We start from the raw sequence: 27,651 nt of genomic DNA, 5'->3' as shown, positions 1-27,651 counted from the left end.
TGGCCTATTATAGGTGTGTGCGCCCTGGAGGTCGGAAGATGTTCTGCCATTAGCCGCCCTTAAGCCAAACTCCAAAGACATAGTGTTCAAAAAAACAGTAAGAGCGGTGTGGTGGAGGAGATTCCAGTCGCCTAAAGCTTTTGGGGCGTTTTGTACAGCGGGGTAAATTGGATCAACTTGAATAGTAGGAAGCGGCAGCATCTTCTGCTTCCAAAGTCGTGTGCTTGGCACGCTAAGGATAATGGGATTCCCAGTGTCTCAAGAAAGGCCAACCAGTTCCCTTTCCTGATGAGACCCAACAATAATCAAGGGTGGAAACAGGTTAACAACCCTTGCTTTGGGAAAGAGGTGCCAAATCTAGTCCATGAAACTGACAGGAACAAATCAAAAGAATATATTGTGATGTTTCCCTAATGATACCTGGGTACACTTCCCAATGGCAATGTGTGATTAGCTACATGTACGGTGTATCGATGCCTAATTGAGTAACATCTTCGTACCATCACCCTTCTTAAAAAGAAAATGTGGAACTGATATTTTGCCAATAACAAATTACTTACTTGGCACTCTTTTGCCCATATGTTGTTCACTTATCTTCAGTAATGTTGTGTCTACTTTGAATATCGTATTTTTTCTGTGTATATAGCTGCATTTTTATTCGTATGAACAAGTGTTTTGCTAAGTAATTCCTGATTATATCGAATCAAACATATTTTTATGATCAATTAATTTACTGTCTTTGGTCATTTTTGTAAATATTAAATTGAGTGATATAAAGTCGAGGTCCCTTTCTCTTGGTTCTTGGTGCATGTATGATGAAACATGCGTTAGGCATGCCTGACAACTCCATGCTGACGCCGGGTGCCATGGTAGCCACGTTCTGCAATATGGTGGCTTATTATTCATTCATTCACCCTGTCTGTACAAGTCTACCTGGTTTGTAACAGGTTTGTTTGAGGAGGGGCATGGCACCGTTCATGGTGTCTTATTCAGCCTTTGTCCTAGCAGAGACCTTCCATGTGATGTGAGACATATGCTTGCCAGAGTCCAGCAGTTATATTTGTTAACATGCCCACTGTGTATACCACTGTGCACTCTGTAGGCCAATGGCGCTCATGTTGTTAACCTTTGAATGGTTAAAGGAAAGTCAGCCCAGATGATTATGCGGCAGGTTCCACACATATCTTCCCCACAGGCTCATCACCCCACTGAGTTATCTAACCATAATATGGACTGGACTAACTCAGTGAAGTGAGCATATTAATATGGCAGTTTATACCTCTTAGGGCTTTATTAAACAAATATCCTTCAATAAGTTACTAGGGCACTCAATAAGGTACTATTTCGTGAAGGGTATTTGGGATTAGATAGTCCTGTGTGGTTTAAAGGTAGCTTCCATTGAAGCTATGTTATCATAGAGAAGCACCTACAATGCCTCACACTGCCCTATGTGCATGTTCTTATTCATCCACCCATTTATTCACCCATTCATTCGCTTGCCTTGTTTCTTACAGGTGCTGGTGGCCTTGATCAGCTTCTCCGAGACGATGCTGCTTGCCTACCTGGGGTACAAGGTAAATTGAGCTTTGGAAACCCGTCACAAAAAGGGTGCTGGCCACTTAGGTAAAATTAATTGCCATCTTCAGGTCAGTGAGGAAAGAGGTACTGTCTTCTTTTTCCCTTCTCTCCAACTTCTCTGCTTACTAATTTTTCTCTCCTTTAACGTCCGAGCAGGATGCCAATATCTCCTCAGAGCTATATAATTTCCCTGCCCCCTCCCTCGCACTAAGTTTACCTTCTCCTGCTCCTCTATAAAAGACCCCCCCTTCTTCTTATACTTATCACCCTCCACCTCTCCAGATATGAAATAACCCTGTATCACACCAGTGTCTCTAGCTATGTTCATCCAAGCAGAATCTGACACCACAGAGTATTGACCTCCTTTTCTACCAATTCAGACTGGATTGGTCTGAGCATCGTGACACGGGCCAAGGGCTGTAGGGGTGTGTATGTTCTCCATGCAGGCTGTAATGCAGCCTGCATAGAGAACACTGAAGTGCGCATGACTGCTTTGGGCGGCCTGAGAGAGCTGACCAAACAGTCATTGCGCACTTCAGTGGGAAAACCACTCCGCCCCTGCCCTGCTCCTTGAGGAGAGCAGCCCCGCTCACCCTCTCGCCAGCAAAGGAAACATATGATGATAATCACTAGAAGTTAGTATCATGCTATGTTTCCTCTTCTCGCACTGCTTGAAATCAGTGGGGCAACGCTCCTCCGCCATAGCGGAGGAGCCGCCACTGACTGCCTACCTTGTTTCCTCAAATTGCAAGCATTAAAGACCCACTCCACTGTGATGCTCCTTTCAATTTTAGTGAAGATTTATGTAGATAATTTCATTTTTCACCTTACTACCATGCAAACTTTACAAAACCTTTCTATATGAAAAAAAAGATCAGAGAGAGTATTTAATGACACCAAAGGCAAACGAAGACCATGCATAATTTATCAAGAATCTAATATCCGTAAATTCACCTTCATTTAATGATGATGAAGAACACACTTGGGGGGCGATTACAATGTCGGGCGGACTTGCGTATGCCAGACACCGTCTCGGAAACGGGACCATTCAACGTCCCGTCAGCGTTCCCGACCACCTCATCATGATGCGACCAAACACTGTTAGGTCGCATACTCCCATTCCTCTATGGGAGCTCATGTTACGGCCGTAAACCGACCATAACACAAGCTTCCATAGAGGAATGGGAGGCTCTGTTCATTCCTGCACCGTGTGGCAGGCACCTCAGCGTGCCTGCCACACGGTGCAGGGATGAACAGGGGGGAACCATAGGTACCCCCTTGGCCCCCAACTGGAGGCCGCAGAGGCATGGGGGCCCTGCTAGGGGCCCCCATACTCCCTTTCCGACAGGCTTTCCATGTCGTAAAGCCCGACATGGAAAGCCTGCCATAGACCGAGTATTGTAATTCCAAGGGCGGGAACGCCTTTGGGATTACGGGCCAGCCTAAGACTGGCCGACGGGCTCCTTGAGCCAGTCGGAAGCCAGCCGGAATGACTTGCTGGTTTAATTTCCGACCGCCAGCATTGTATTGCGGCTGTCGGAAATTCAACTGAAATGCGGCCCGAAAGGCTCAAACCGACTCTCTGAGCCTTTCAGGGCCGCATCGTAATCCGCCCCCTAGGTATCAAAAATACTCAATTATAGTTCATATCAAGCAAATTTTGTTTTTATTCATTCACAAAGGCTCATAGTATGAATGGAGAAATGATAGGTATGATCCATGTGTTCTCTATATGCACAAAAGGTTCCAGGTTAAGCATTATGATTCCATCGATGCATTCAACGATAGGAGTTCATACTAATGTCAGATTTTTAAAATAACAATATACGAGCAAAGGTTTTTAAGATGTTTAAGGCACAGCAATACTGACATGTTTTGTGTAAAAAGATTTCCAGCTGCATACAGTCATACTGTGCAGAAATGGCCTTTAGTACAATTTAATCGTGCACTTGGCCCAAAGTTTTGCGGGTGGTAATTCACACAGTTCTCATTGAATGCTAATCAGGGCAGCATTCATTATAATGTGCATGGCTTTGAGCTTTGAGATGATTTATCCGTAGAGCTGTCTTTTATAAGGGGCCTCTTACCTTCTGCACTCTTTTCCCATTTAAGGAACATCAGTGTTGAGCGGAGCACATCTCCTCCCACTTCCTTCTCGCCAAATTGGCCCTGTCACTGTGTTAAGCATTGTTGCATTAATTGGCTTTTTGTCTTATTCTTCTGGTGCCTCTAGCTCTGACAAATGAGCAGAGATGTTGGTCATCTCCTTTTTGTTGTGGCAGGTGTATCGTCGACAGTAAAGATGTCTTCCACCCACTCCACTGGGAGTTTCATGCTAATGACCAGCTCATTTCTAGGCAAGATAGGAATGAGGCCAGGAGAGGGCACTGGTGCAATGCAAGGCGCGTCTCAAAGCAACTTGCAAATGGTCAACTGCAGAGGTTAAGGTCCTTGGCATCAGATTAGAACTACAGTGTGTCTCTGCTCCCCCACAACTGCTGACCAAAGATGTGGGGGGGTGCTCTCAAGGTGGGCTAGAACAGTGGCAAGGGTTGGCTAAGAGCAGCTAGGCACCATGGGTTGCTGTGACTATTGCCGAACCTATGTTAGATCGTGCTGGAGGAATTAGGTGTATTGAATCAGTCATTGACGTACAGCATGGAGGCCCTCAGCATAAACACACAGTGCTTAGTTGTCACACATTTGAATAGTACACTAAGCACACTGCCTTTAAGGCGCTGCCCATCTGGGCCTTAAAACAGTGTGAATAGAAATATTATAGGTTTCCATCAAGGCTAGATTTTCAGTGGTTCTTCTTTGGATGACACAACGTGGCTCAAGCATTAGTTCTCATTGCATCTGGGAGTTAAGAGGCACATGAGCCACCCCACCCCCCACTTTAGGGTAAGAGTAATAAATCACACTGCTCTCCACCAGTGTGTGCCTGTCCTCTCTGAGAACACTGAGGTTAATTCCTCCTCCTGCCGGCCATCGCATGTCCCTGCTGTCCTTGTGTGTATCTGCTCTCCCACGGCTCAGCCAGTGCCATTCATCATTCTGCCTCTGTGTGTTATTTCTGCACTGTCTGCTCCGTCATGACCCGAGCCAATGCATGTCACTGCTGTCCAATCACCACCTGCTCCACCCGGGACCTCAGTCAGTGCCGTATGTTGCTTAGCCCCTTGGCAGGACTGCCTAACAATCTCTTTGCTCCTTCAAGAAATTTGAACAGTCTGCCTGCGCAATCTAGAACCTCTGCCGGAGCCATATTCATATTCTTCCTGATCCTCAACTGGTGTGTCCACTGCATAATCTGCCTGCTTAGTTTGTTATAAACTGTGATTGGGCACTGGACATCACTGCTGCATTGGTGTCTGAGTGCCCCACTCTGATCTTTTACTCGATGCGAAGCAGTCAGTGGACACTAGGTGTCACTGCTTGCCCTTATTCAGCTCTCTTGAAGCCATCAGCCAATGACACTGTGTCCAGATTTACCTAGGGCTTGCATTGCCCTTGCATCACACAAGGTGACAGAAGAGCAACGCAAACACTTAAGTGAGATTTACTATGCCACTCAGAGCGACTCTGGAGTAATGCAAGGGTGCTGGCGAGATTCGGCAGAAATTGCCCCCCGCAACAGCCGCAATACAGGATGATCGCCGCCCCCGAGACGGCAGGTAAGAGCAGGAGGAGGCCACTGCCCCCAAAATGCGTGCCTCTGAACCCCTTGCTACGCCACTGGGGTTTTCCCACGCATCCACCCATGGTATTTAGTGTAGTCCTAGTTTTACTGACAGTAGTAAGCCTGGGAATACGTCATAATGCCACGCCTTCCTGGGGAAGGCATAACAAGGAGAAATTTTTTTCTTCTCATTTCCTCCCTTATCCAGGTGTGCTGCATTCTGCAGCATACACAGAAAGAGGACAAAGCATCGGAGGATTGTTGTTGTGGTGGAAGGTGTCCCTTCCTGCACAACAACAATCCTGCCTGCTTTGGTGGTTGGCAGCCACTATTACCAGCACAGAAAGCGAGCAGGAATGTGCCATAGATATGGCGCATTCCTGCCTCTCCATTTGATGCAGCGCAGCAAGTTGTCTTGCTGCATTACACTGCATTAAATGTCAGTAAAGTTGTCCCTATGTGTTGCTGCTACTTCATGCAATTTCACACAATAACATCAGCTAATATTTACTGTGACTGCACTGTATGCTCCATACATTTCAGCCTAGGCAGTACTTGTACTTGGACACTAGGGGCCAGATTTATTAAGGGCTTTCATTGTCCGTGCGTCACGCAAGGTGGCACAAGCTCTAAAGTCAGATTAACTATGCCATGCAGAGCCATCTTTTATGGCTCTGCGTGGCACAGTAAATCTGGAGTAACACAAGGCAGCACAAGTTGCTCCCTTATATTACTCTGTGTTGGAAAGGTGTTCCCTAGGTGGCGTGTGGGTGTTCCCAAGCTTCCAATCATGTTTTTTGGTGCATTCCCAGGTTTGATCTTCTAAGACTAGTAAACCTGGGAATGCGTAAAAATGTAACTCCTTCCCAGGTGAGGCATAATGATGAGAAATCTTTTTTACCTCGTTCTGTGTGTGCTGAATTCTGCAGCACACATAGAAAGAGGAAAATGCCTCTGAGGATTGTTGTTGTTCAAGAAGGTGTCCCTTTCACCACACAAACATTCCTGCCAGTAACACAGGCACCCTTGCACCATGGCAGTCACAAATGCAGTAGCCCAATGTGGCAGGAATGCACCACATGTTAGTAATTATGGTGCATTCGTGCTCTCTCCATTTTATGGAGTTCAGCCAGTGGCGTACGAAGAGGGGTGTGGTGGGTGCGTGCCGCCCCGGGTGTCATCACTGAGGGGGGTGACATAATGGCAAAAATGTGTTTTAAACACATATTTTTGCCAGTTTGTCAGGCCGGGGGTGACAAGAAATCTTCTGCACCGGGTACCACCTGACCTTGCTACGCCACTGAGTTCAGCAAGTTGTCTTGCTGCTTTGCGCTGTGCCGGATGTTGATAAATCTGACCGTGAGTATCACTGCTGTACAGGTGTCTCCTCCCTCCAGAAATGAAGGGAGCCGCCCAGGGTGGGTGACCGCGTGGCATGCTTCATGCTCCGACGTCTGCCAGTTTGATCTTTGCGGCATTTTACCAACAGAGACAACGCTAGCCTTTACCTTCCTTGCATGATGGTGTGCTACTTGCAGGATTATTAATACGAATTTGGACCCTCTTGACTTTGAGCGTGTTTGCTCTTGCATGCTACTCCCCTCCCACTGTTAAACATGATCTGAGTCTGCCCCCTGGCGGGTATGTGTTGTCATTACATCTCCCCATCTACAGGGACAGCACTAGAGTTGATGTTTTTATTTTGATATATCTGTTATGGAGGCTGGAGTGGCACAGTGGCCTTCTGCACTCTTGGGACATCTGCAGCTACAAAGGACAGTTGAATGGATTTTAATGGTCGCTTTTCTGCATTTCCAAATCCAAAGGCTCTGCCGCCTTCAAAGATGCGGAACGCTAAAGCGTGCTGTGCCTGGGTTCATTGATGTGCCTCTGATATGTAAATGTGCTTTTAATATCACATGAGAGAGCTCTTTTTAAAAAAAAATGTAAACCTAGCTGGCAGGTGGTTGATGGGGCCGGAAACCCCTTGAGTACCATTTCCCAGAGGGCAGCGCCAACCCTCTGTGATGTTTAACCTGAAATAACCCTCCCATCTCTGGCTGGAATATTAGTTGGTTCAGATTGTCTCCTCTATATCCCTTGACTCCAGATACCTTTCTTGATAGCTCCGATACCCAATTGTATTAAATGAAAGCCAATCCAATTTGTTGTTGCTTTTAGATAACTATTGTAACAAACAAATGCAACAATATGGAGATTAGACGATAAAGCAATAATAGCATTGACATTGTATTTACTCAATATCAAGAAGCGAACAAATTCTGAGTACATATTTGGATTGTTACATAGGGCTTGATTTAGAGTTTGGTGGATGGGTTACTCGTCCTCAACGTAGCAGATACCCCGCCTGCCTTATTACTAGTGCCATATGCTACAATGCACCTATATCATGGCGCTCCGGATATCCACTACATTTGTGACAGAATAATATTTCCCGTAACTCTAAGCCAGGCCCACAGTGTTTGGAGAGGAAAGAAAGCATTGTCACCTCTATAAATAGTGCACTATCTTAAAAAGCTCTGGTCTTAACACTGGGATATATTTCAGTTCCTATTTCATTTAATCAGTGTGAACAAATCCACAGCTGACATGTTTGTGGCACACGCTCACTTCATTGAGGTGTAACCAATACGTTTTAACATATTATGCCGTCATACAGATATTCCTGATAAATAGCAAAGTTTATGAAGACTTCACCACCTCGAGGAGCAAAACCGTACATTTTTAAACATTGTGAAGGTGAACTTTCCATTTTCATTGTTCTATCGTGAACTTTGCTAGTTATCAAGAATGCCTACAGAACAGCATCATATGTTTAAATATACCTTCTAACTGTGTGTCACGAAACACGTGTCAGCTGTGGAACAGTGTATATTGGATTGAATAAAGTAAGGCCTGAAATATTAAAGGATGTCTCCAAATATATCAAATTAGTGACATTTCTCCTTCAACGTTCAAATGAATGTCGCTGATGGGCCCTTGAAACATAAATTAAAATTGAGCTGCTCGCCATCAGGCAACATACAAACTATAGCGTTATTACAACACGCAACCTCATGTTATGTTCTTCATAGACAGAGCAGGGGCACACACTAAACCTTCACCCTCTTTTTTTGTTACAGAAGAATAAATAGCGTAATAGCTTCAAGTATGGTGTCAGTCCTAAATATTATGCACTGTTGCCTCACTAAACGAACCTTGCATTCAATGAACCCATAATAGATGCTCAAGGCATTTATCCAAATTGCACAACAACATATTCTGTCCTCCTCCAGTGCTTTATTACGAAAAGCCATATGGGCTTGAATCGTGATGTACCCTTCAGCTCACTGGATCAATAAAAAACTGCTGTGGTTGCTGTTGAGTATATCTTATGGTTAAGGTTTTGCTGGGTATGAAATTTTCTGTGTAAGCTTAGATAGTCTGCTATTATTCCCGATAGCCTTTAATACCATCTTTGTCTTACGTGCATCAATGATCGAGAAAAGCCTAAATTCTAGGCTTTTTCACATCAGATCATTCCACAACAGTCTTGTAAGTCATGCCGAATTTGCGATATTCTGTCCACAAGAAGTAGATCAGCATTAAGCATTAATTATTTTCAGCAAGCATACCTGTGGCGATTCTACCAAACTAAAGTCTAATTAAACATTGAGGGTGGATTTCCTCAAAATATAGAGTTGCTATACGGCATTACATTCCACTATTTTACATTTTTATATGTCGACCCATAAGAAACTCGGTCTGCATACATCATTCTAGACAATGCCCCACATGACAATGATCATAACAAGGGTTTAACTCACAAACCAACAAAACAATGACTAAATAGTTTTAAACCAGAATGGTTCACTGATAGAATATTGACCCCCCAAAATATCCCCATACACAAATATCGAGTTATAAATATTGATGTAAAAATATCAACATCCTATATTTATAATGGTAACTACAAAAATAACCAAGGAGAAAATCGATGTAAAAAATATAGTTGTACAATATATCGATTTTAATATATATGTAAAAAATATTAAAAATATTAAATAAAATTAACTTTTAAACAATTATTTGGATTTAATATACATTTAACAAATGTAACAAATACATTTATTTAAAATATATATATATAAAATGTAATATATATATTTATTTACTTTAAAACAATTAAAAACTATTAATTTGAATTTATTTTATAACTTTATAAATATATAATTTACAAATAAATAAAATATATATGTACATATACCTATAACATAAAATATAATATAGAAACGTTATATTATATATTTAAACATTAAACTATTTAAAAGTCTTTACACTTACATTTTGCACTCCAGTGAGCGCAACAGTAGGGAAAGTGTTGGATAGTGGAGGGGTAAAGATTAGTACTCCCACTCCACTAAGTAGGGGAAATGTTGGCTAGCGGACTAGTAAAAATGACGATTCCCACTCGAGTGATTCCAACAGTAGGGAGAGTGTTGGATAGTGGCAGGGTAAACATTACTATTCCCACTCCAGTGAGTGCAACAGTAGGGAAAGTGTTGGATAGCGGAGGGGTAAAAATTACTATTCACACTCCAGTTAGTGCAACAGTAGGGAAAATGTTGGATAGCGGACTAGTAAAAAGGATTATTCCCACTCCAGTGAGAGCAACAGTAGGGAATGTGTTGGATAGCGACTGGGTAAAAATTACTATTCCCACTCCAGTGAGTGCAACCGTAGGGAAAGTGTTGGATAGCAAAGGGGTAAAGAAATACTAGCCCACTCCAGTGAGTGCAACAGTAGGGAACGTGTTGGATAGCAGAGTGGTAAAAATTACTATTCCCACTCCAGTTAATGCAACAGTAGGGAAAATATTGGATAGCGGAATAGTAAAATTGACTATTCCCACTCCATTGAATGCAACAGTAGGGAAAAAGTTGGATAGCGGAGGGGTAAAAATTCCTATTCCCACTCCAGTTAGTGCAAAAGTGCGGAAAATGTTGGATAGCGTACTTGTAAAAATGAATATTCCCACTCCAGTGAGTGTAACAGTAGGGAAAGTGTTAGATAGCGGGGGGGGGGGGTAAAAAATACTATTCCCACTCCAGTGAGTGAGTGCGACAGTAGGGAAAGTGTTGGATAGTGAGGGGTAAAAATTACTATTCCCACTCCAGTTAGTGCAAAAGTGCGGAAAATGTTGGATAGCGTACTTGTAAAAATGAATATTCCCACTCCAGTGAGTGCAACAGTAGGGAAAGTGTTGGAATGCAAAGGGGTAAAAAAAAATGCTATTCTCACTCCAGTGAGTGCAACAGTAGGGAAAGTGTTGGATAGCAGAGGGGTAAAAAATACTATTCCCACTCCAGTTAATGCAACAGTACGGAAAATGTTCGATAGCGGATTAGTAGAAATTACTATTCCCACTCCAGTGAGTACAACAGTAGGGAAAGTGTTGGATAGCGGAGGGGTAAAAATTAATTTTCCCACTCCAGTTAATGTAACAGTAGGGAAAATATTGGATAGCGGAGTAGTAAAAATGACTATTCCCACTCCATTGAATGCAACAGTAGGGAAAATGTTGGATAGCGGAGGGGGAAATATTACTATTCCCACTCCAGTGAGTGCAACAGTAGGGAACGTGTTGGATAGCAGAGTGGTAAAAATTACTATTCCCACTCCAGTTAATGCAACAGTAGGGAAAATATTGGATAGCGGAATAGTAAAATTGACTATTCCCACTCCATTGAATGCAACAGTAGGGAAAAAGTTGGATAGCGGAGGGGTAAAAATTCCTATTCCCACTCCAGTTAGTGCAAAAGTGCGGAAAATGTTGGATAGCGTACTTGTAAAAATGAATATTCCCACTCCAGTGAGTGTAACAGTAGGGAAAGTGTTAGATAGCGGGGGGGGGGGGGGGGTAAAAAATACTATTCCCACTCCAGTGAGTGAGTGCGACAGTAGGGAAAGTGTTGGATAGTGAGGGGTAAAAATTACTATTCCCACTCCAGTTAGTGCAAAAGTGCGGAAAATGTTGGATAGCGTACTTGTAAAAATGAATATTCCCACTCCAGTGAGTGCAACAGTAGGGAAAGTGTTGGAATGCAAAGGGGTAAAAAAAATGCTATTCTCACTCCAGTGAGTGCAACAGTAGGGAAAGTGTTGGATAGCAGAGGGGTAAAAAATACTATTCCCACTCCAGTTAATGCAACAGTACGGAAAATGTTCGATAGCGGATTAGTAGAAATTACTATTCCCACTCCAGTGAGTACAACAGTAGGGAAAGTGTTGGATAGCGGAGGGGTAAAAATTACTTTTCCCACTCCAGTTAATGTAACAGTAGGGAAAATATTGGATAGCGGAGTAGTAAAAATGACTATTCCCACTCCATTGAATGCAACAGTAGGGAAAATGTTGGATAGCGGAGGGGGAAATATTACTATTCCCACTCCAGTGAGTGCAACAGTAGGGAAAGTGTTGGATAGCAGAGGGGTAAAAAATACTATTCCCACTCCAGTTAATGCAACAGTAGGGAAAATGTTGGATAGCAGAGGGGTAAATATTACTATTCCCACTCCATTTAATGTAACAGTAGGAAAGTGTTGGATAGCAGAGGGGTAAAAAATACTATTCCCACTCCAGTTAATGCAACAGTAGGGAAAATGTTGGATAGCGGAGTAGTAGAAATGACTATTCCCACTCCAGTGAGTGCAACAGTAGGGAAAGTGTTGGATAGCGGAGGGGTAAAAATTACAATTCCCACTCCAGTTAATGCAACAGTAGGGAAGGTATTGGATAGCGGAGTAGTAAAAATGACTGTTCCCACTCCATTTAATGCAACAGTAGGGAAAATGTTGGATAGCGGAGGGTTAAAACGTACTATTACCACTCCAGTGAGCGCAACAGTAGGGAAAGTGTTAGATAGCGGAGGGGTAAAAAATGCTATTCCCATTCCAGTGGAGTGCAATCGGAAGGGAAAGTGTTGGATAGCGGAGAGGTAAAAATTACTATTCCCACTCCAGTTAATGTAATAGTAGGGAAAATGTTGGATAGCCGAGAAGTAAAAATGACTTACCACTCCAGTGAGTGCAACAGTAGGGAAAATGTTGGATAGCGGAGGGGTAAAAATTACTATTCCCACTCCAGTGAGTGCAACAGTAGGGAAAATGTTGGATAGCGGAGGGGTAAAAATGACTATTCCCACTCCAGTGAGTGCAAGAGTAGGGAAAGTTTTGGATAGCGGAGAGGTAAAAATTACTATTCCCACTCCAGTGAGTGCAACAGTAGGGAAAGTGTTGGATAGCAAAGGGGTAAAAAACTACTATTCCCACTCCAGTGAGTGCACCAGTAGGGAAAGCGTTGGATAGCGGAGGGGTAAAAAGAACTATTCCCAATCCAGTTAATGCAACAGTAGGGAAAATGTTGGATAGTGGAGGGGTAAAAATGACTATTCCCACTCCAGTGAGTGCAACAGTAGGGAAAGTATTGGATAGCGGAGGGGTAAAAAATACTCTTCCCACTCCAGTTAATGCAACAGTAGGGAAAATGTTGGATAGAGGAGTAGTAAAAATGAATATACCCACTCCAGTGAGTGCAACAGTAGGGAAAATGTTGGATAGCAGAGGGGTAAATATTACTATTCCCGCTCCAGTGAATGCAACAGTAGGGAAAGCATTGGATAGCATAGGGGTAAAAATTACTATTCCCACTCCAGTGAGTGCAACAGTAAGAAAAGTGTTGGATAGCGGAGGGGTAAAAATTACTATTCCCACTCCAGTTAGTGCAACACTAGGGAAAATGTTGGATAGCGGACTATTAAACATGACTATTCCCACTCCAGTGAGTGCAACAGTAGGGAGAGTGTTGGATAGCGGAGGGGTAAAAATGTACTATGCCCACTCCAGTGAGTGCAACAGTAGGGAAAGTGTTGGATAGCAGAGGGGTAAAAATTGCTATTCCCACTCCACTTTATGTAACAGTAGGGAAAGTGTTGGATAGCGGAGGGGTAAAAAATACTATTCCCACTCCAGTTAATGCAACAGTAGGGAAAATGTTGGATAGCGGAGTAGTAGTAATGACTATTCCCACTCCAGTGAGTACAACAGTAGGGAAAGTGTTGGATAGCGGAGTAGTAAAAATGACTATTCCCACTCCATTGAATGCAACAGTAGGGAAAATGTTGGATAGCGGAGGGGGAAAAATTACTATTCCCACTCCAGTGAGTGCAACAATAGGGAAAGTGTTGAATAGCAGAGGGGTAAAAAATAATATTCCCACTGGAGTCAGTTCAAAAGTAACCCCTTCGCCGCGGCACGAATTTTGCCGCGGCGCTGGGGGGGGTGAGGGGTGAGCGCGGCGCCGCCATGCTCGTGACGGAACCACTCCATCATGAACCACGGGCGCGCTGTGCTCATGACGGAGTGGTTCCGTCATGACTCCGCCCACTCGCGCTAATCGCCCGCACAGGCGGGGAATCAGCGCCGCGTGGGCGGAGCGGCCGCCAACGGCCGCAGCATGACGGAAACACTCCATCATGAGCACACGGCGCCCGTGGCTCATGACGGAGTGGTTCCGTCATGAGCAGCGATGCGGTTAAAAACAAACAAAATATCAATAACACAAAAGCTTTTTAAAAACAAAAAAATAAACCATATATTAAATATAAAAATGACAAAAGATAGAAACCTATTATAATGTTAAATAGATATAACAAATACCTACAAAGATTATATTTAAAAATGTCAAAATAATTTACAAATAGCTATTTTTAATAGAAATTATTTATAATCGAAAACATTAGGTATTACATGTTATCTTTTTTATTTCCTACCCTATCACACCACACACTTAGCAACACATGTCTAAATTAAAAAAATGTACCTCTATAATTAAAATAATTAATTACCAATTAAAGAAATAATAATTGAAAACAAATTAAAACCGATAAACATTCATTTCCGTCACAAACGTTACCACTGTAAAACCAAAACCCACACACAAAATAAAAATAAACAATTACCCTAATTATCAATTGATGAATTAAGATTAATGATCAACTAATTATTAATTCATTAAACATAAATTACTTTCCACCTTCTACCCCAATAAACACCACAACCCACACCTAAAAATCATTACACAATTTCCATAATTAAATTTAAACCAATAAATTATCAATCAACAACCTATTAATTAATTTAAAATAATTTACTTCACACCATTTATAACCCACAAACATCCATCCAAAATTAATTAGAGTTGCCATATTTAAATTTCAATAAATAATTAGCATTAATTAACAAATAATTTAATGAATTACAAATTACTTCCCACCCTTTACCCCTATAAACCACACCACCTGCTCCTAAAACTAAGACACAATTAACATAATTAATAACCAATTAATTAATAAACAATTCATAATAAATTATTACGTTACTTCACACAATTAACACAATAAAATGTAAATGTAAAAAAGTATTTATTAATAAATAGTTAATTGATGATAATTAAATTACTTCCCACCCTATTCCTCTATAAACCCCACCACCCACTCCTAAAAAATGATACAATTAACATAAGTACCAATTAATTAATAATAATTAACCAATTAATAATTAAGAATAAATTAATTCCCACAATTAACACTATAAAATCTAAATTAAATAATAAAAAATAATAATGAATTTATTATAATTAAATTACTTACCACCCTATTCCCCTATAAACCCACAACCCGCTGCAGAACTAAAAAACACAAAATGTAATTAAAATAAAATGAATAGCTACTAAAAATGTAACACATGTATTAAAAAACAATAGCAATACTTATACAAAAAAATAGATCACATACATTTAAAATACATACTAAAATACATAACACTAATTGAAAAATCGATATTTTAAACAACTATATTTTTGCAAACGAGATTAATTACTTCTATATCTTTAAAAATGATATTTCTTACCTTAAAGACGATATTCTTGACCACAATATACTTGCTGTCTATATTTCTGTGTCACGATAATTCCAACTCGATATTTGTGTAAGTCGACATTTCCAACTCGATATTCTGTCTCTGCACCATCCAGAACATGTCACCCTCACTTTAGATGACGTAACTAATAACAGTGGGGAGGCCCAATTTAATGCTGGAGAAAATATCAAACCCAATTTATATTCTTTAAGTCGGTGGGTTTAAAAACAGACTTTTTTTTAATAATACAGGGCAACATCTTCTGCTTACTTTATCAAATACAAACAGTGGTTTCCCAACTTTGGTGAGAATCAGTTTACACTCTTCAAGGTAGATGGTAAGTCTTCTAGTTATCGATGGAAATGGGGTGAAGCTGGCACACAACCTTGCTTCAGCCTATGATTAGTTGTAAATTTTCCTCTGCTGGCTCCGTCCCTTCCAGAACAATCCTCATCCCAAGTATTAAACTGCCAAGATTGTAACTGTATCCATTACCTTCAAGCTTGGCAATAAACGCCACAGCTAACACGCCCTGTGCAGCATACAGCACACACAGATTCTTACCATCATGAATCGCTTATTGACCAAATGGCGCAATAGAACAATGTTCTCAATTATATACAAACCTCCCTTTAATCCCTTATTCTCTATTGGGAGGACAGGGTTCAATTCTATCCAGACTGTAAAATATGTTGACATTCTTCAGGCAGATAACTTTCCCTCAAAATCTAGTAAAAATACTTACTGAAAATAATACAAATATTTTACTATTTTTTTCAAGTGTAATAAACTTCTTAAAATGTTCCTATACTTTACCATAGGGAGATCTCCACCCCAGTGGTGGAGCCCTCCTCGTGTGTGGTAAAGTATAGGTAAAAATAAAGGGAAAAGTAAAAAAGTGTATTACACTTGGGGGGGGGGGGGTGGGGGGGGACGTGAATAATTTTATGTCCCTGGGCCTGGAAGATGGGATCCTGTGAAGCAAGACCCCTCGTCCCAGGCTCCTGGAAAACCAACATCCAGCTCATCTAAGGAGAGCAGCCGTTGAAGGAACAAAGATCAATGCCCTTCCCAGTTCTGTTCCCAAATGCAGAGGGACAAGTAGCCTTGAAACCGACACGTGGTCCCCAGAGACAAACTCACAGGTGCCCCACAGAGGGCCTAGTGCAACCGAACTGTAAGTTGTCAACTGCACACCTCATAAAATAGTAAAATAAAAATGTTAAGTAAGTTATTAGTGTGGGACACCCGCAGCCTGCCCCACAAGGGGATGGAGGAAATTTGCATAATCAGGTGCACCCACAAGGAACCAGAGAGTGTCTGTTGTGCCACAAAGAGCTTTGGCATACCCCAAAAAAGTTTCAGCAGGGCAAGGAGGAAAATTCACACCCAATGTCTCCCAGGAACCACACCTGGGTGACCAGGAAGTACAGTGGACCCACAGGCCTGTTCGTAAGGCACCGGGGAAGCTGATTCCGTGTGCTTTGGGCTCATGAGTGATAGCTGGCCAACCTAGTCATAGAAAGGAATATTGATGTTAAAAGTAGGAGACATCGCTGTTCATATGGGCAAACCTATGATAAAGACAGTAGGCTGGTTTGACGTACCATGCAAAGTACAGGCTTTAAACGCCCTGATCAAGTCACTAGTCTTATGAAAGGTATTGCTAAAGGTTGTAGACCTGTTCTATTGATTGGAGAATGCCTTTAAATAGTAACCTTTTAATGCCTTTAAATAGTACCCTTTATTACTTTGTCATAGTCATACATAAGGTATTACTGTTTTCAGGGACAGGGCCTGCTGGTGAGCACACTGTCAAACTGTACCTCACCAATAATGGGGGGCAGACTGGATGTAGGGTTAGTTGCCCACTGAGAATTTCTTTTGGGTATGTCATTAGTGCCCTGATCTTCAATGAGGCACCTTTAGGGGAGTATCCATTTTGTAAATGCACCTGAAAGCGTTTTAAGAAAAATTACTGGCTGAGCAATGATTTACTGTTACTTTGTGCATTTCTTAGTTCTGAATTTCTAGCACACAGCACCTCTGAGTCAGCCTTGGATGGTTCTATATTACTACACTGAAAGTCAAGTGCTAACAGAGGTAGTTGGTTCTCAAGTCTGAGGGTCTACTGCAGGGGTGTATGCAATTTGCGTAATTTGATTTTGCATAATTATGTCAAGTTTTGACAAAATTCTGTGAACTTACGCCTAGTTACAAGACATGTTAATCCAGCATTGAGTGCTATAGTTCAGCATTGAGTGCTATAGTTCAGCATGAAATGCATTCTCAATTAATTTATGATGCAAAAACAGATTTCATGCTAAGAGAGAGCAAAAAATAAAAGCACTGCAAAAAACAGCCGCTCCCGTTCTGTTGTTCCTGTTGTGTTCACTGTAAATTGTTGCCATAAATGGTGCATAAATATGAGAAGTGGAGTAATGGCGTCATTTCTGGAATTTCATGTAACAAACATAAAAAAAATTCCTGCAATTACGCTGACATATTTGACATTATTCCAAGGCCTACCCCACGGTACAAAGGCCTCAATACACCAGAAATGAAAGACCCCCCAGTAAAACAATCATGTTTCAAGACCTACTTACTGTCTTTGGACCACCAATATTGGCTTTCTTACAGACATACATTATGTTTTTGTATGGGAAGGGTATGTGGTCTAACAGCCAGTACTGCTTTCATTGGACCAGGGGAACCATGTTCACGTCTGGGTCTTGGCACAACATCCTGTGACTCTGAGCCATTCACTTAATCTCTGTGTTTAAAAGAAAATGTGTGATGTAATCTGATGCCCGTGTAGAGTGTTCTAAATCCTTTGGGCCACATTTGCACTACATGAAACTTTAAAAAAATAGAAGTATGTTAATTCAATGCACCTGTAACTTAATTGAAGTGATATGTTTGAAGGCCCTTATGTCATCAGTTGGCTGTCCGCTTGAGTTGCATTCAAGGTTCTCCAGTATTTGGGGTGTCTTTCATAGATTCACATGCTTGAATATTCCCCGTCGTCGAAGTGGGAGTCCCACGGTATATATAAAAAGCAATAAGTATCATGTATATATACATATACACATACCTAACCACATAAGAGTATATACATACCCAAATAAACATATATATATAGTTCAAATAACATATCAAGTTAAAAATACCATAGGATAGCATTGAGACATAGGAAAGCATAGAGAAAAAGAATCACTTTGCTAACATATCACTGTCACTTTATAGTCCAAACTCCAGCCAATCAGGCGCTAGCACCCTCTAGAACCTTCTCCTCAGAGGCTCAGGCCCTCAGATTTTCTACCGCACGTCGTGTGAAGGGAGTCTCCCTGAGCTCTGCTCAGTTCTTCATCTGGTTTGAGGTTTTTTATCTCTCATCATGTCTGCAAGTAAGAAATCTCTTTTCCGTCCTTGTTCATCTTGCGGAAAGTCAAGACTTTTCTCTGAGGATCCCCATGAGAAATGTATTTATTGTCTGTATCCTGATCATAAGGTGGCTAATTGTAAGATCTGCAGAACTTTCTCTCACAAAACTTTGAAAGATAGAGAAGGTCGCCTTTTAATATGGCTTCAAAAACTAAAGGACACAGACAACCCACTTTCTGAGGTGGAAAGTGTAGCCTCTGTCAAAACAGGAGTCTCCTCAAAGCGTGGAAGTGTCCAGGACTTGCCATCTCCTTTTCTGAAAAAGAAGAGACTTCACCTTGAGGAAGTGTCTACAGGCAAAGTCTCTGTCTCCACGTCTGCGCCCCCGAGACGTAGCTCTCAGGCGTCTGTGACTCCGTCAGCACATGTTTCCAGTCAGAAACTTTCAAAACCGTCGACGGGCCCGTCGACGGCCCCTCCGTCGACGAGATCGGCTACTTCATCAGCCTCGTCGACGACGGTGACGACGGTATCGAGTAGATATCCTTCGTCGACGACACTGACTTCGTCGACGTCTTCTCCGTCGACGATAGTATGTGTGTCTCTTAGAACTGTCTCGTCGACGATACCACTCACTTCTTCGTCGACGACTGGGAAGCTGGCGCTTCCGTCGACGTCCACAACTCCGTCGACGATGGGTAAAAAGAAGAAGAGGAAATCTTCCTCGTCGACGACAGCCTCGTCGACGACAGCCTCGTCGACGACAGCCACACCGTCGACGACAGCCACACCGTCGACGACAGCCATTCCGTCGACGGCAGCCACCCCGTCGACGGCAGCCACCCCGTCGACGACAGTCCCGTCGACGGCAACAACCTCGTCGACGGCAGCTCCGTCGACGATCGCTTCGTCGACGGTCGCCTCGACGACGGTAGGGTCAAATTTTGCGACAATGCCATTGGTGCCAATGTCAACACCAGCACCGGGGTCTGTGGACAGCTCCTTAATGCTTCGTCGTAAGGCCATGCTAGACCCAGTTATGTTACCACCTGGACCACGGCCACCACGTCAACTATTTCCCTCAGGGGATGAGGACGATTCGGATGAAGGCGATCAGTCTCTTTTTCGGGATGCTCATAGTCCTTCGGAGCTCCATATAAAATGCCAAGAGTCTGAGGAGGATGAATTTTATGAACAGGAAGAAGAGCAAAATACCTCTGCTCCGGTTCCTATGATGCAGCTTCCTGTGCAGCTTGTTTCCAACCTCCAGTATATGTTGGAAGACTATAATCGTCGTTTTCCAGCATCTCCTCAAAATACTCCACGTGAAGCGCCATCTGAGGTTCCACCTCCTATATTGCCAACGATACCCACGCCCTCCACACCTGCACTGCCTTTCAATGCAGAGGATGATAATATGGACAATCCGGATACGGAAGAGGGCGAGCTCCCAGAGGACGACACTATGGCGGACTGGGATGATTACCAAATCAATTCGCCCGCATCACCGCCAAGGTCACCAGTCAACTCGCCACCTGTCGACATAACAGGGTTCCATCAGCTGATGGAGAGAGCAGCACAATGCTTTCACCTTCCCATGGTGGTTAGGGAAGAGGACTGTTTCTTATATGACTTCAAGTCCCAGCCTCAGAAACAAGTACGAGCTGTGCCAATCATAGACTTCATATGGAATGAAGGCCTAAAATTAATGAAGACACCTAATTCTATTCCGGCGGTGCTCCCACGCCTGGAGAAAAAATATAAAGCTCCGGATTCTTCCCCAGCCTGCTTGGTGTCTCAACCTAAGCCGGACTCAGTGATCACACAAGCGGCACAGCGCCGCTCCAAGAATCCATCATCTCCAATGTCGGCGCCTCCGGACTGCGACGGCCGTCGCCTGGATGTTATAGGCAAGAAGTTTTCAACCATGGCGTCAACAACGGTCCGGGCTGCGAATTCCTTGGCTATCCTCGGCCGTTATGATAGACAGATGTGGTCGGACATGGCTGCATTGGTCAAACTTATACCGGAGGATTCAAGAGCGGAAGCTCAGAAAATCCTGCAAGAGGGAGAAAGGGCGTCATCCGAGATCATTGACTGCTCTGTTGACATCGCATCCACCGGTTTTCGCCAATTGGCGGGAGCAGCCGTCCTAAGAAGACAGGGCTGGCTTCGGTCAACCTCTTTTTGACAAGAGGTCCAGGCTAAGATTTTGGACATGCCATATGACGGGGAGTCATTATTCGGCCAGCATGTAGAAGATGCCTTGCAAACCATTAAAAAGGATACGGATACGGCTCGTTCCCTCGGCACTCTACAGTTTAAGAAGCAGCCCTTTCGAGGTGCGCGCGGCCGCGGCACCTCCTCATCATCATCCTTTCGTGGCTCCTCGTCCCAATACCGCTCGTACAATCAGGGGCAACAGCGGTACTATTCACAACCGCAGCAATCCTACAGACAGCAAACTAGCAAGTCATACAGAGGAAAGTCGAATTACAGAGGAAATTCAACCAAGAAGCAGTGACTCTGTACGGAAAGAACTTCCTTTTCCCAGTTGTCCTCTAGTTCTTGTTGGAGGAAAAATCTCCCAGTTCTTTTCAACCTGGTCCTTAATCACTTCGGACCGCTGGGTCCTGGATATAATTTCAAGGGGCCACGCCCTAGAGTTTGTGAAGGTTCCTCCACGCACACCTCCATCCGGGCCACCACCCGCCCATCTCAGAGAACTTTTCAAACAAATCCAAATAATGTTAAACAAGGGTGCCATCGAAGTGGTTCCGAAATATCAAAGAGGGTTGGGATTCTATTCCCGTTTTTTCCTCATACTAAAGAAATCAGGGGAATGGCGTCCGATCCTCGATCTCAGATTGCTCAACAAATTTCTCAAGACTCAGTCCTTTCGGATGCTCACATTGAAGGACATCCTCCAATTCTTTTCTCAGGAGGATTACATGACAACGATCGATCTGCAGGACGCATATTTCCATGTGCCCATTCTACCACGCCACAGGAAATACCTACGGTTTCGAGTGGGCCACAGGGACTACCAATTCAAAGTCCTACCCTTCGGACTCTGCTCAGCCCCGCGGGTCTTTACAAAATTCCTAGCCCCGGTGGTGGCTCACTTACGACAAGAGGGTATTCAGATATACCCCTACCTGGACGATTGCCTCATCAAAGCTCAATCCTCTCACCAGGCGGCCCTCGATACCCAGCGCTGTCTCGATCTGTTTCAGTCCCTGGGGTTGTCGATCAATGTACAAAAATCTCAACTCACGCCGACTACGTGCAAGACTTTTCTCGGCGCTTGTATCAATACGAGCACAACCATGGCCTTCGCTTCAGCAGAACGTCAGGAACGGATTCAACAGCTTGCGAGCTCCATCGCAGCAAAGCAGTCAGTTTCAGTCCGCATATTAAAATCCTTTCTGGGAATGGCGTCCTCATGCATCGCTTTGATCCCTCTCTGCAGACTAAAAAGTCGCATCATCCAAGAGGAGTTAGACAAGCAGTGGCGCCAGGTTTCCGGTTCCTTCAACGATCAGGTCGTGGTGTCACCCCGCATGGCTCAAGCGCTGCATTGGTGGACTTGTCCTGCCAACATCGCAGCAGGAACATCCTTTCTGTCGTCAACCCCAGAACTCGTCCTTACCACGGACGCATCCATGGAGGGTTGGGGCGCACATTTTCAAGATCTATCCGTCAAGGGCCTATGGTCAGCGGCTCAGCGTTGCTGGCACATCAACAGACTGGAACTGATGGCCATTTTCTTGGCGTTGAAATCCTTCCGCCTGCAATTCCAAGGGAAGTCAGTCCTCATTCAGACGGACAACACCACGTGCATGCACTACCTGAACAAACAGGGCGGGACAATATCTCCACTGCTCTCCCGTCTGGCGCAGAGGATTTGGAGTTGGGCCATACTCCATCAGATGACGTTACAAGCAATTCATCTGCCCGGCATTTCCAATACTCTGGCGGATGCACTCAGTCGGTCAGCATCATCAACCCACGAGTGGGAGTTACATCAACCGACGCTGGAATTCGTCTTCAACCTTTGGGGTCACCCGACAATCGACCTCTTCGCAACCCCGCAGAATGCAAAATGCCAGTCCTACGCAAGCTGGTTTCCCCACGAAGGGTCGTGCGGAAATGCCCTTTCGATCAATTGGTACGGGATATTTGCGTACGCTTTTCCGCCGATTCCGTTGATTCCACGAGTGCTGCGGAAGATGAGACAACAACCGTGCCATGTACTTCTAAAAGCTCCACGGTGGCCTCGGCAGGCATGGTTTTCGGAGTTGCTTCTCCTATCCCAACGCGAGCCCATCCTTCTCCACCTGAAGCCGGATCTGCTCACAATGAACGATGGTCGGATATGCCATCCGAATCCCAGATCTCTCAGCTTGTCGGCTTGGAACCTGAGCACCTTGAATTTGCTCATTTGAACATTCCTCCAGCCTGCAGGGAGGTGTTAGCTAAGGCAAGAGCTCCATCCACAGTGAAAACGTATAAGCTCAAATGGAAGCGATTTTGTCATTGGTGTGCTTCTGCCCACATTCATCCTGTGCACGCTCCTCCAGAACACATTCTGCCGTTCTTCCTACAACTAGCGCAGTCTGGATTATCGCACTCTACCTTAAAGGTCTTTCTAGCGGCAATATCTCGCTTCCGACAAGATGGCTCGTCCTCTCTCTATTCATCCAGAGTCATACAACAATTTTTCAAGGGTCTCTTCCGCATGTTCCCGCCCATTCGGCGTCCTCCACCCACGTGGCGCCTGAACATCGTGCTGGCTCAGCTTATGAAGGCGCCCTTCGAACCTATCCACTCAGCGGATGTCAAATTTTTAACTTGGAAAGTGGCCCTCCTCCTTGCTCTGACCTCTTCCCGCAGAGTCAGTGACATTCACGCTTTTACAATAAAGCCTCCGTTCCTTCAATTCAGATCGGATTGTGTCATCCTCCGCACTAATCCGGTTTTTATACCTAAAGTGCCATCCGATTTCCATCTTAACGAACCAGTGCTCTTAAAGACTTTTTTCCCGCATCCACAAACCCCGGCGGAGCAAAGCTTACACTCTCTGGACTTGAAGAGATGTCTAAAATTCTACATTAGCAGGACTCAATCCTTTCGCAAATCTGACCAGTTGTTTGTGGCCTACGGGCGTGCTTGCAAAGGACAATCTGTCACCAAACCTACTATTGCCCGTTGGGTTTCATCAGCAATCTCTTTTTGCCATCAAAAGGCTGGTAAGCCTCTGTCTTCGGGAGTGAGAGCCCATTCAACGAGGGCTATGTCATCTTCCACTGCCCTGTTCGCTGGTGTGCCCATCCATCAAATATGCCGGGAAGCTACGTGGTCCAGCAGGCACACGTTTACGAAGCACTACTGTCTGGAATCCATTAACGAAGCAGACACGGCTGTGGGACAGGCAGTTCTACGAAATCTGTTTAAATAAGGTGAGCCTCTGCTACTTCCCTCCTCCTGGGGTATTATTATTATTATTGCGCTTTAAATACATTGTTTGTATTACATGCAATATCAATACGGCTTGGTCAGCCGAATACTGTTTACTGCTTACTATTCTATTCAAGCATGTGAATCTATGAAAGACACCCCAAATACTGGAGAAGAACAAATGTTACTTACCTGTAAACTGTGGTTCTCCAGTATTGGTGTCTTTCATAGATTCACATGCGACCCACCCTCCTCCCCTCAGAGGCTCTCTTCTCCTCTTTCGGCTCTATGGTCACTCTCGTGCTCGAAAATCTGAGGGCCTGAGCCTCTGAGGAGAAGGTTCTAGAGGGTGCTAGCGCCTGATTGGCTGGAGTTTGGACTATAAAGTGACAGTGATATGTTAGCAAAGTGATTCTTTTTCTCTATGCTTTCCTATGTCTCAATGCTATCCTATGGTATTTTTAACTTGATATGTTATTTGAACTATATATATATGTTTATTTGGGTATGTATATACTCTTATGTGGTTAGGTATGTGTATATGTATATATACATGATACTTATTGCTTTTTATATATACCGTGGGACTCCCACTTCGACGACGGGGAATATTCAAGCATGTGAATCTATGAAAGACACCAATACTGGAGAACCACAGTTTACAGGTAAGTAACATTTGTTCTTATGTTTGTTGAGGAGTAACTTCTCAATATTCTTCACACCATGACAGCACCATCTAAACCTTCAGGACTGCAATATATTCTCTTTTTCCACTTGCATTAAATGTCCTCTAGATCTGTTGATATTGATTCGCTGAGATATCGGTCTGAGCATAATGAAGCAGATTAGGGTGCTGATGGGAGGGTCCCATTGCCACTGACAGATGCGGCCCAGACACGACGCATGTCTAGAATGGCCTGACAGCTGTCAAGCAATGGTACTCCTGTCATGTTGTTGGCTGTGATGTGTGTACGCTGTCATCCTTCAAAGAACCCAAGAGCAATTCATTTAGTCTTTTCATTTATGTTAATGATAAAGATATTGGTCCTTTAAGCGAGTGATATTATTTTTAATGCTTTGACCACATGCAAAACCACTGCAGAGCAAATTATTTATATATGATGGTTATCAGCTGCGTTCCGGCACCTGATTTACACATCAGCAGGAAAAATATCCTGAATAAAAATTGCAGACATTATTTATGCTTGTTTTCCATGTGTTATTTCTGTATATAGCACTCTCGTTTACAACCGGCTAAAGACCTGCAGTAATTATGAGTGCAAAACTTGGACAAACACCATTTACGTTAACCTCTTAAACTGTGGCAGTACAAAAACGTGTGCGTACAAGTGTGTCCATGTTTTACCACTACTAACTCGATGTAAATATCCATCATGGTTTTCTTGGGGATTTTAAATATTATAATTATCATAACACACTGCTACTCAGTTGTTTGATCTCAGGAATTTGTAAGTCCTTGGTGAACCTGATGGGGATCAAGAGTGTGACACTCGGGGCCTGATTCACAAAGGTAAACTTATACTTCGTAGTATATTTACTTCTTTCTTCGTATTCACAAGCTATGTGCAGAGTTTTGCAATTCCACACTTCCTATACTCATGTGTTCGGAGTTCTCTGCACCCTGAGACTCTGCAGTTGGGGCAAGAAATCCAGACACACAAGTATGAAGAGTGTGGAGTCATAAAACACTGCACATAGTTTGTGTAATGCATTTTGTAGTACTACATAATATACAACAGAGTGCAGTTTGTTAATCAAGCCACGTATGTACATGCAGCTAGTGTAGAAACAATTGTATGGTCAGTCTGAATTTTAATTCACAATTAGTGCAGCTGCCCGTTTTTTGCTGCACTTTTTAATGGTGTGTTTACAAGTGTCATTCTAATTGAGGAGTATAGTAGTACTGCTCTTATGTAAATTTGTTGTAGGCCCTGTAGACTGGCACGAAGATCCTTTTGGGCTTTCTTAGACGAGCCTACGCCAGCTGTCCACACTGATGTGATATTGTAGGCACTAATGGTACACTGCACAACAGCGACAATACAGATGTCACTGTGGGACACTGAATTCCGAGAGATGTCACATTCTCCAGTAGCCAGTAGTGTCAGTCACCAGCTGTAGCCAGATGTCACACGGATGTCGTAGTAACTGGGTCAGCACCATGGACCGCTGAATTCATAATTATGTCACGACTCGCGTTAGCCCTCACCAGTAATGTCAGTTTAGGTAGCTGAACTCGTAGTGCTGTCTTAAAAAACAGTGACGTCACTGTGGCCAGCTGAACACTAAGGGTCCTATTCGAAGTTGGCCGCTATTACATTTTTGGGTGTAAACTACCTTTGCACCCAAAAGATGATTACAAGTAGGCTTTTATCATGCGATTTTGCTCGGAAAAACTTGGTGCAACTTAGAGAGCAGAGCCAAATATCACAAAATGTTGTTTGCATACCCCAGAAGTGGTAACTTTATACATAATTTGCACGTAACCCCCCTCCACTCTGAGGTGTCAAACTTGGAATTGGGTTCAAATTACACAAAAACCCTGCCAAAACCTAAACCTTTCCCCGTTGATCTCTTTTTGGGATGAGTATGTGGGTGTAAAATTGGATTAACCTTTGCTGCGCCAGAGGATATTGCCTTCATTTGGCCAAAGTATGTTGTCATGATTATGCCATAGAATAGTGTGCATCTTTGCGCCACATACCGTTACTCACTTTGGGACATAGAACGTTGCTTTTATTCTTTTACAGGATATTGCCCTGTTGCACCAGAGAAATTGGCTTGAATTGTCGCAGGAAAAATTGTCCATATTATTCTAGGGAATATTGTGGATCATTGAGTCAGTGACTATTCCCATCTCTGTGACAAAGTGCGTTGCCTTTATTGTGCCATAGACTAATGCAGATAATGACTGGAAATTGTGTCAGGCAATTTCAAGTCATTGTGCCAGGGAGTATGCTCATCATGATTCATGGTTATAACACTGGTTTCATATTTTGCCAAATAATGCTGCAAACATTGTGCCAGAGAATAAAGCCCATACTTTTGCCGGGGAATACAGCCCATCTTTGTGCCATAAAATTGTCTTTGAGGATAAAATCACCAAAATAAAAACAATTTGGTAGTGGCATCTTCACCGGAAAGTGGTGGTGAGTGTTCTTTGGGTCCAGAGGCTGCTCCCAGGCTCTGTTTGATCCTCCAGTTTAATTGCATCTCGAGTCCAAAGCTTTTATTTTGTCGACTAAATCCGGCTCTCCAGCTGTCCATCTTCTGTGCTGGCACTTGCTGTTGAGATGGTTTGAACAAGGTTTTCAACACCGTGCGATCAACAGCTTCAGTACCTTTGGTCTGGAAACCAGCAAAACCGGTACCCCTTCTTAAACTGTAAGCGGACCTCAATGTGTTGGCCAATTTCATCTCAATATGGCTACTTCCAGCATCACTAAAGATGCTTAGGAAGCTGATAAATTAGCTGATCTCAGAATATCTGGAAAAATATGGGCTACTCCACCCAAATCAATCTGGTTTACTCCCCAAGCATAGTACGGA

At 43.4% G+C, this 27,651-nt stretch overlaps 1 protein-coding gene across 1 annotated transcript in view; it reads left to right on the top strand.

Moving 5' to 3' along the window:
- LOC146833056 (potassium channel subfamily T member 2-like) overlaps positions 1-27,651 on the top strand; it is a 783,113-nt gene that overhangs the window by 18,679 nt on the left and 736,783 nt on the right. Inside the window, exon 6 of the mRNA XM_085599884.1 lies at positions 1,515-1,574. Coding sequence (XP_085456010.1) covers positions 1,515-1,574 — 60 coding nt within the window. The remainder of the gene's footprint in view (positions 1-1,514; positions 1,575-27,651) is intronic.

Source organism: Triturus cristatus, chromosome 4_2, assembly GCF_964204655.1.
Source record: "Triturus cristatus chromosome 4_2, aTriCri1.1, whole genome shotgun sequence".
NCBI lineage: Eukaryota > Metazoa > Chordata > Amphibia > Caudata > Salamandridae > Triturus > Triturus cristatus.
This window is presented reverse-complemented; position numbering and strand designations above follow the sequence as displayed.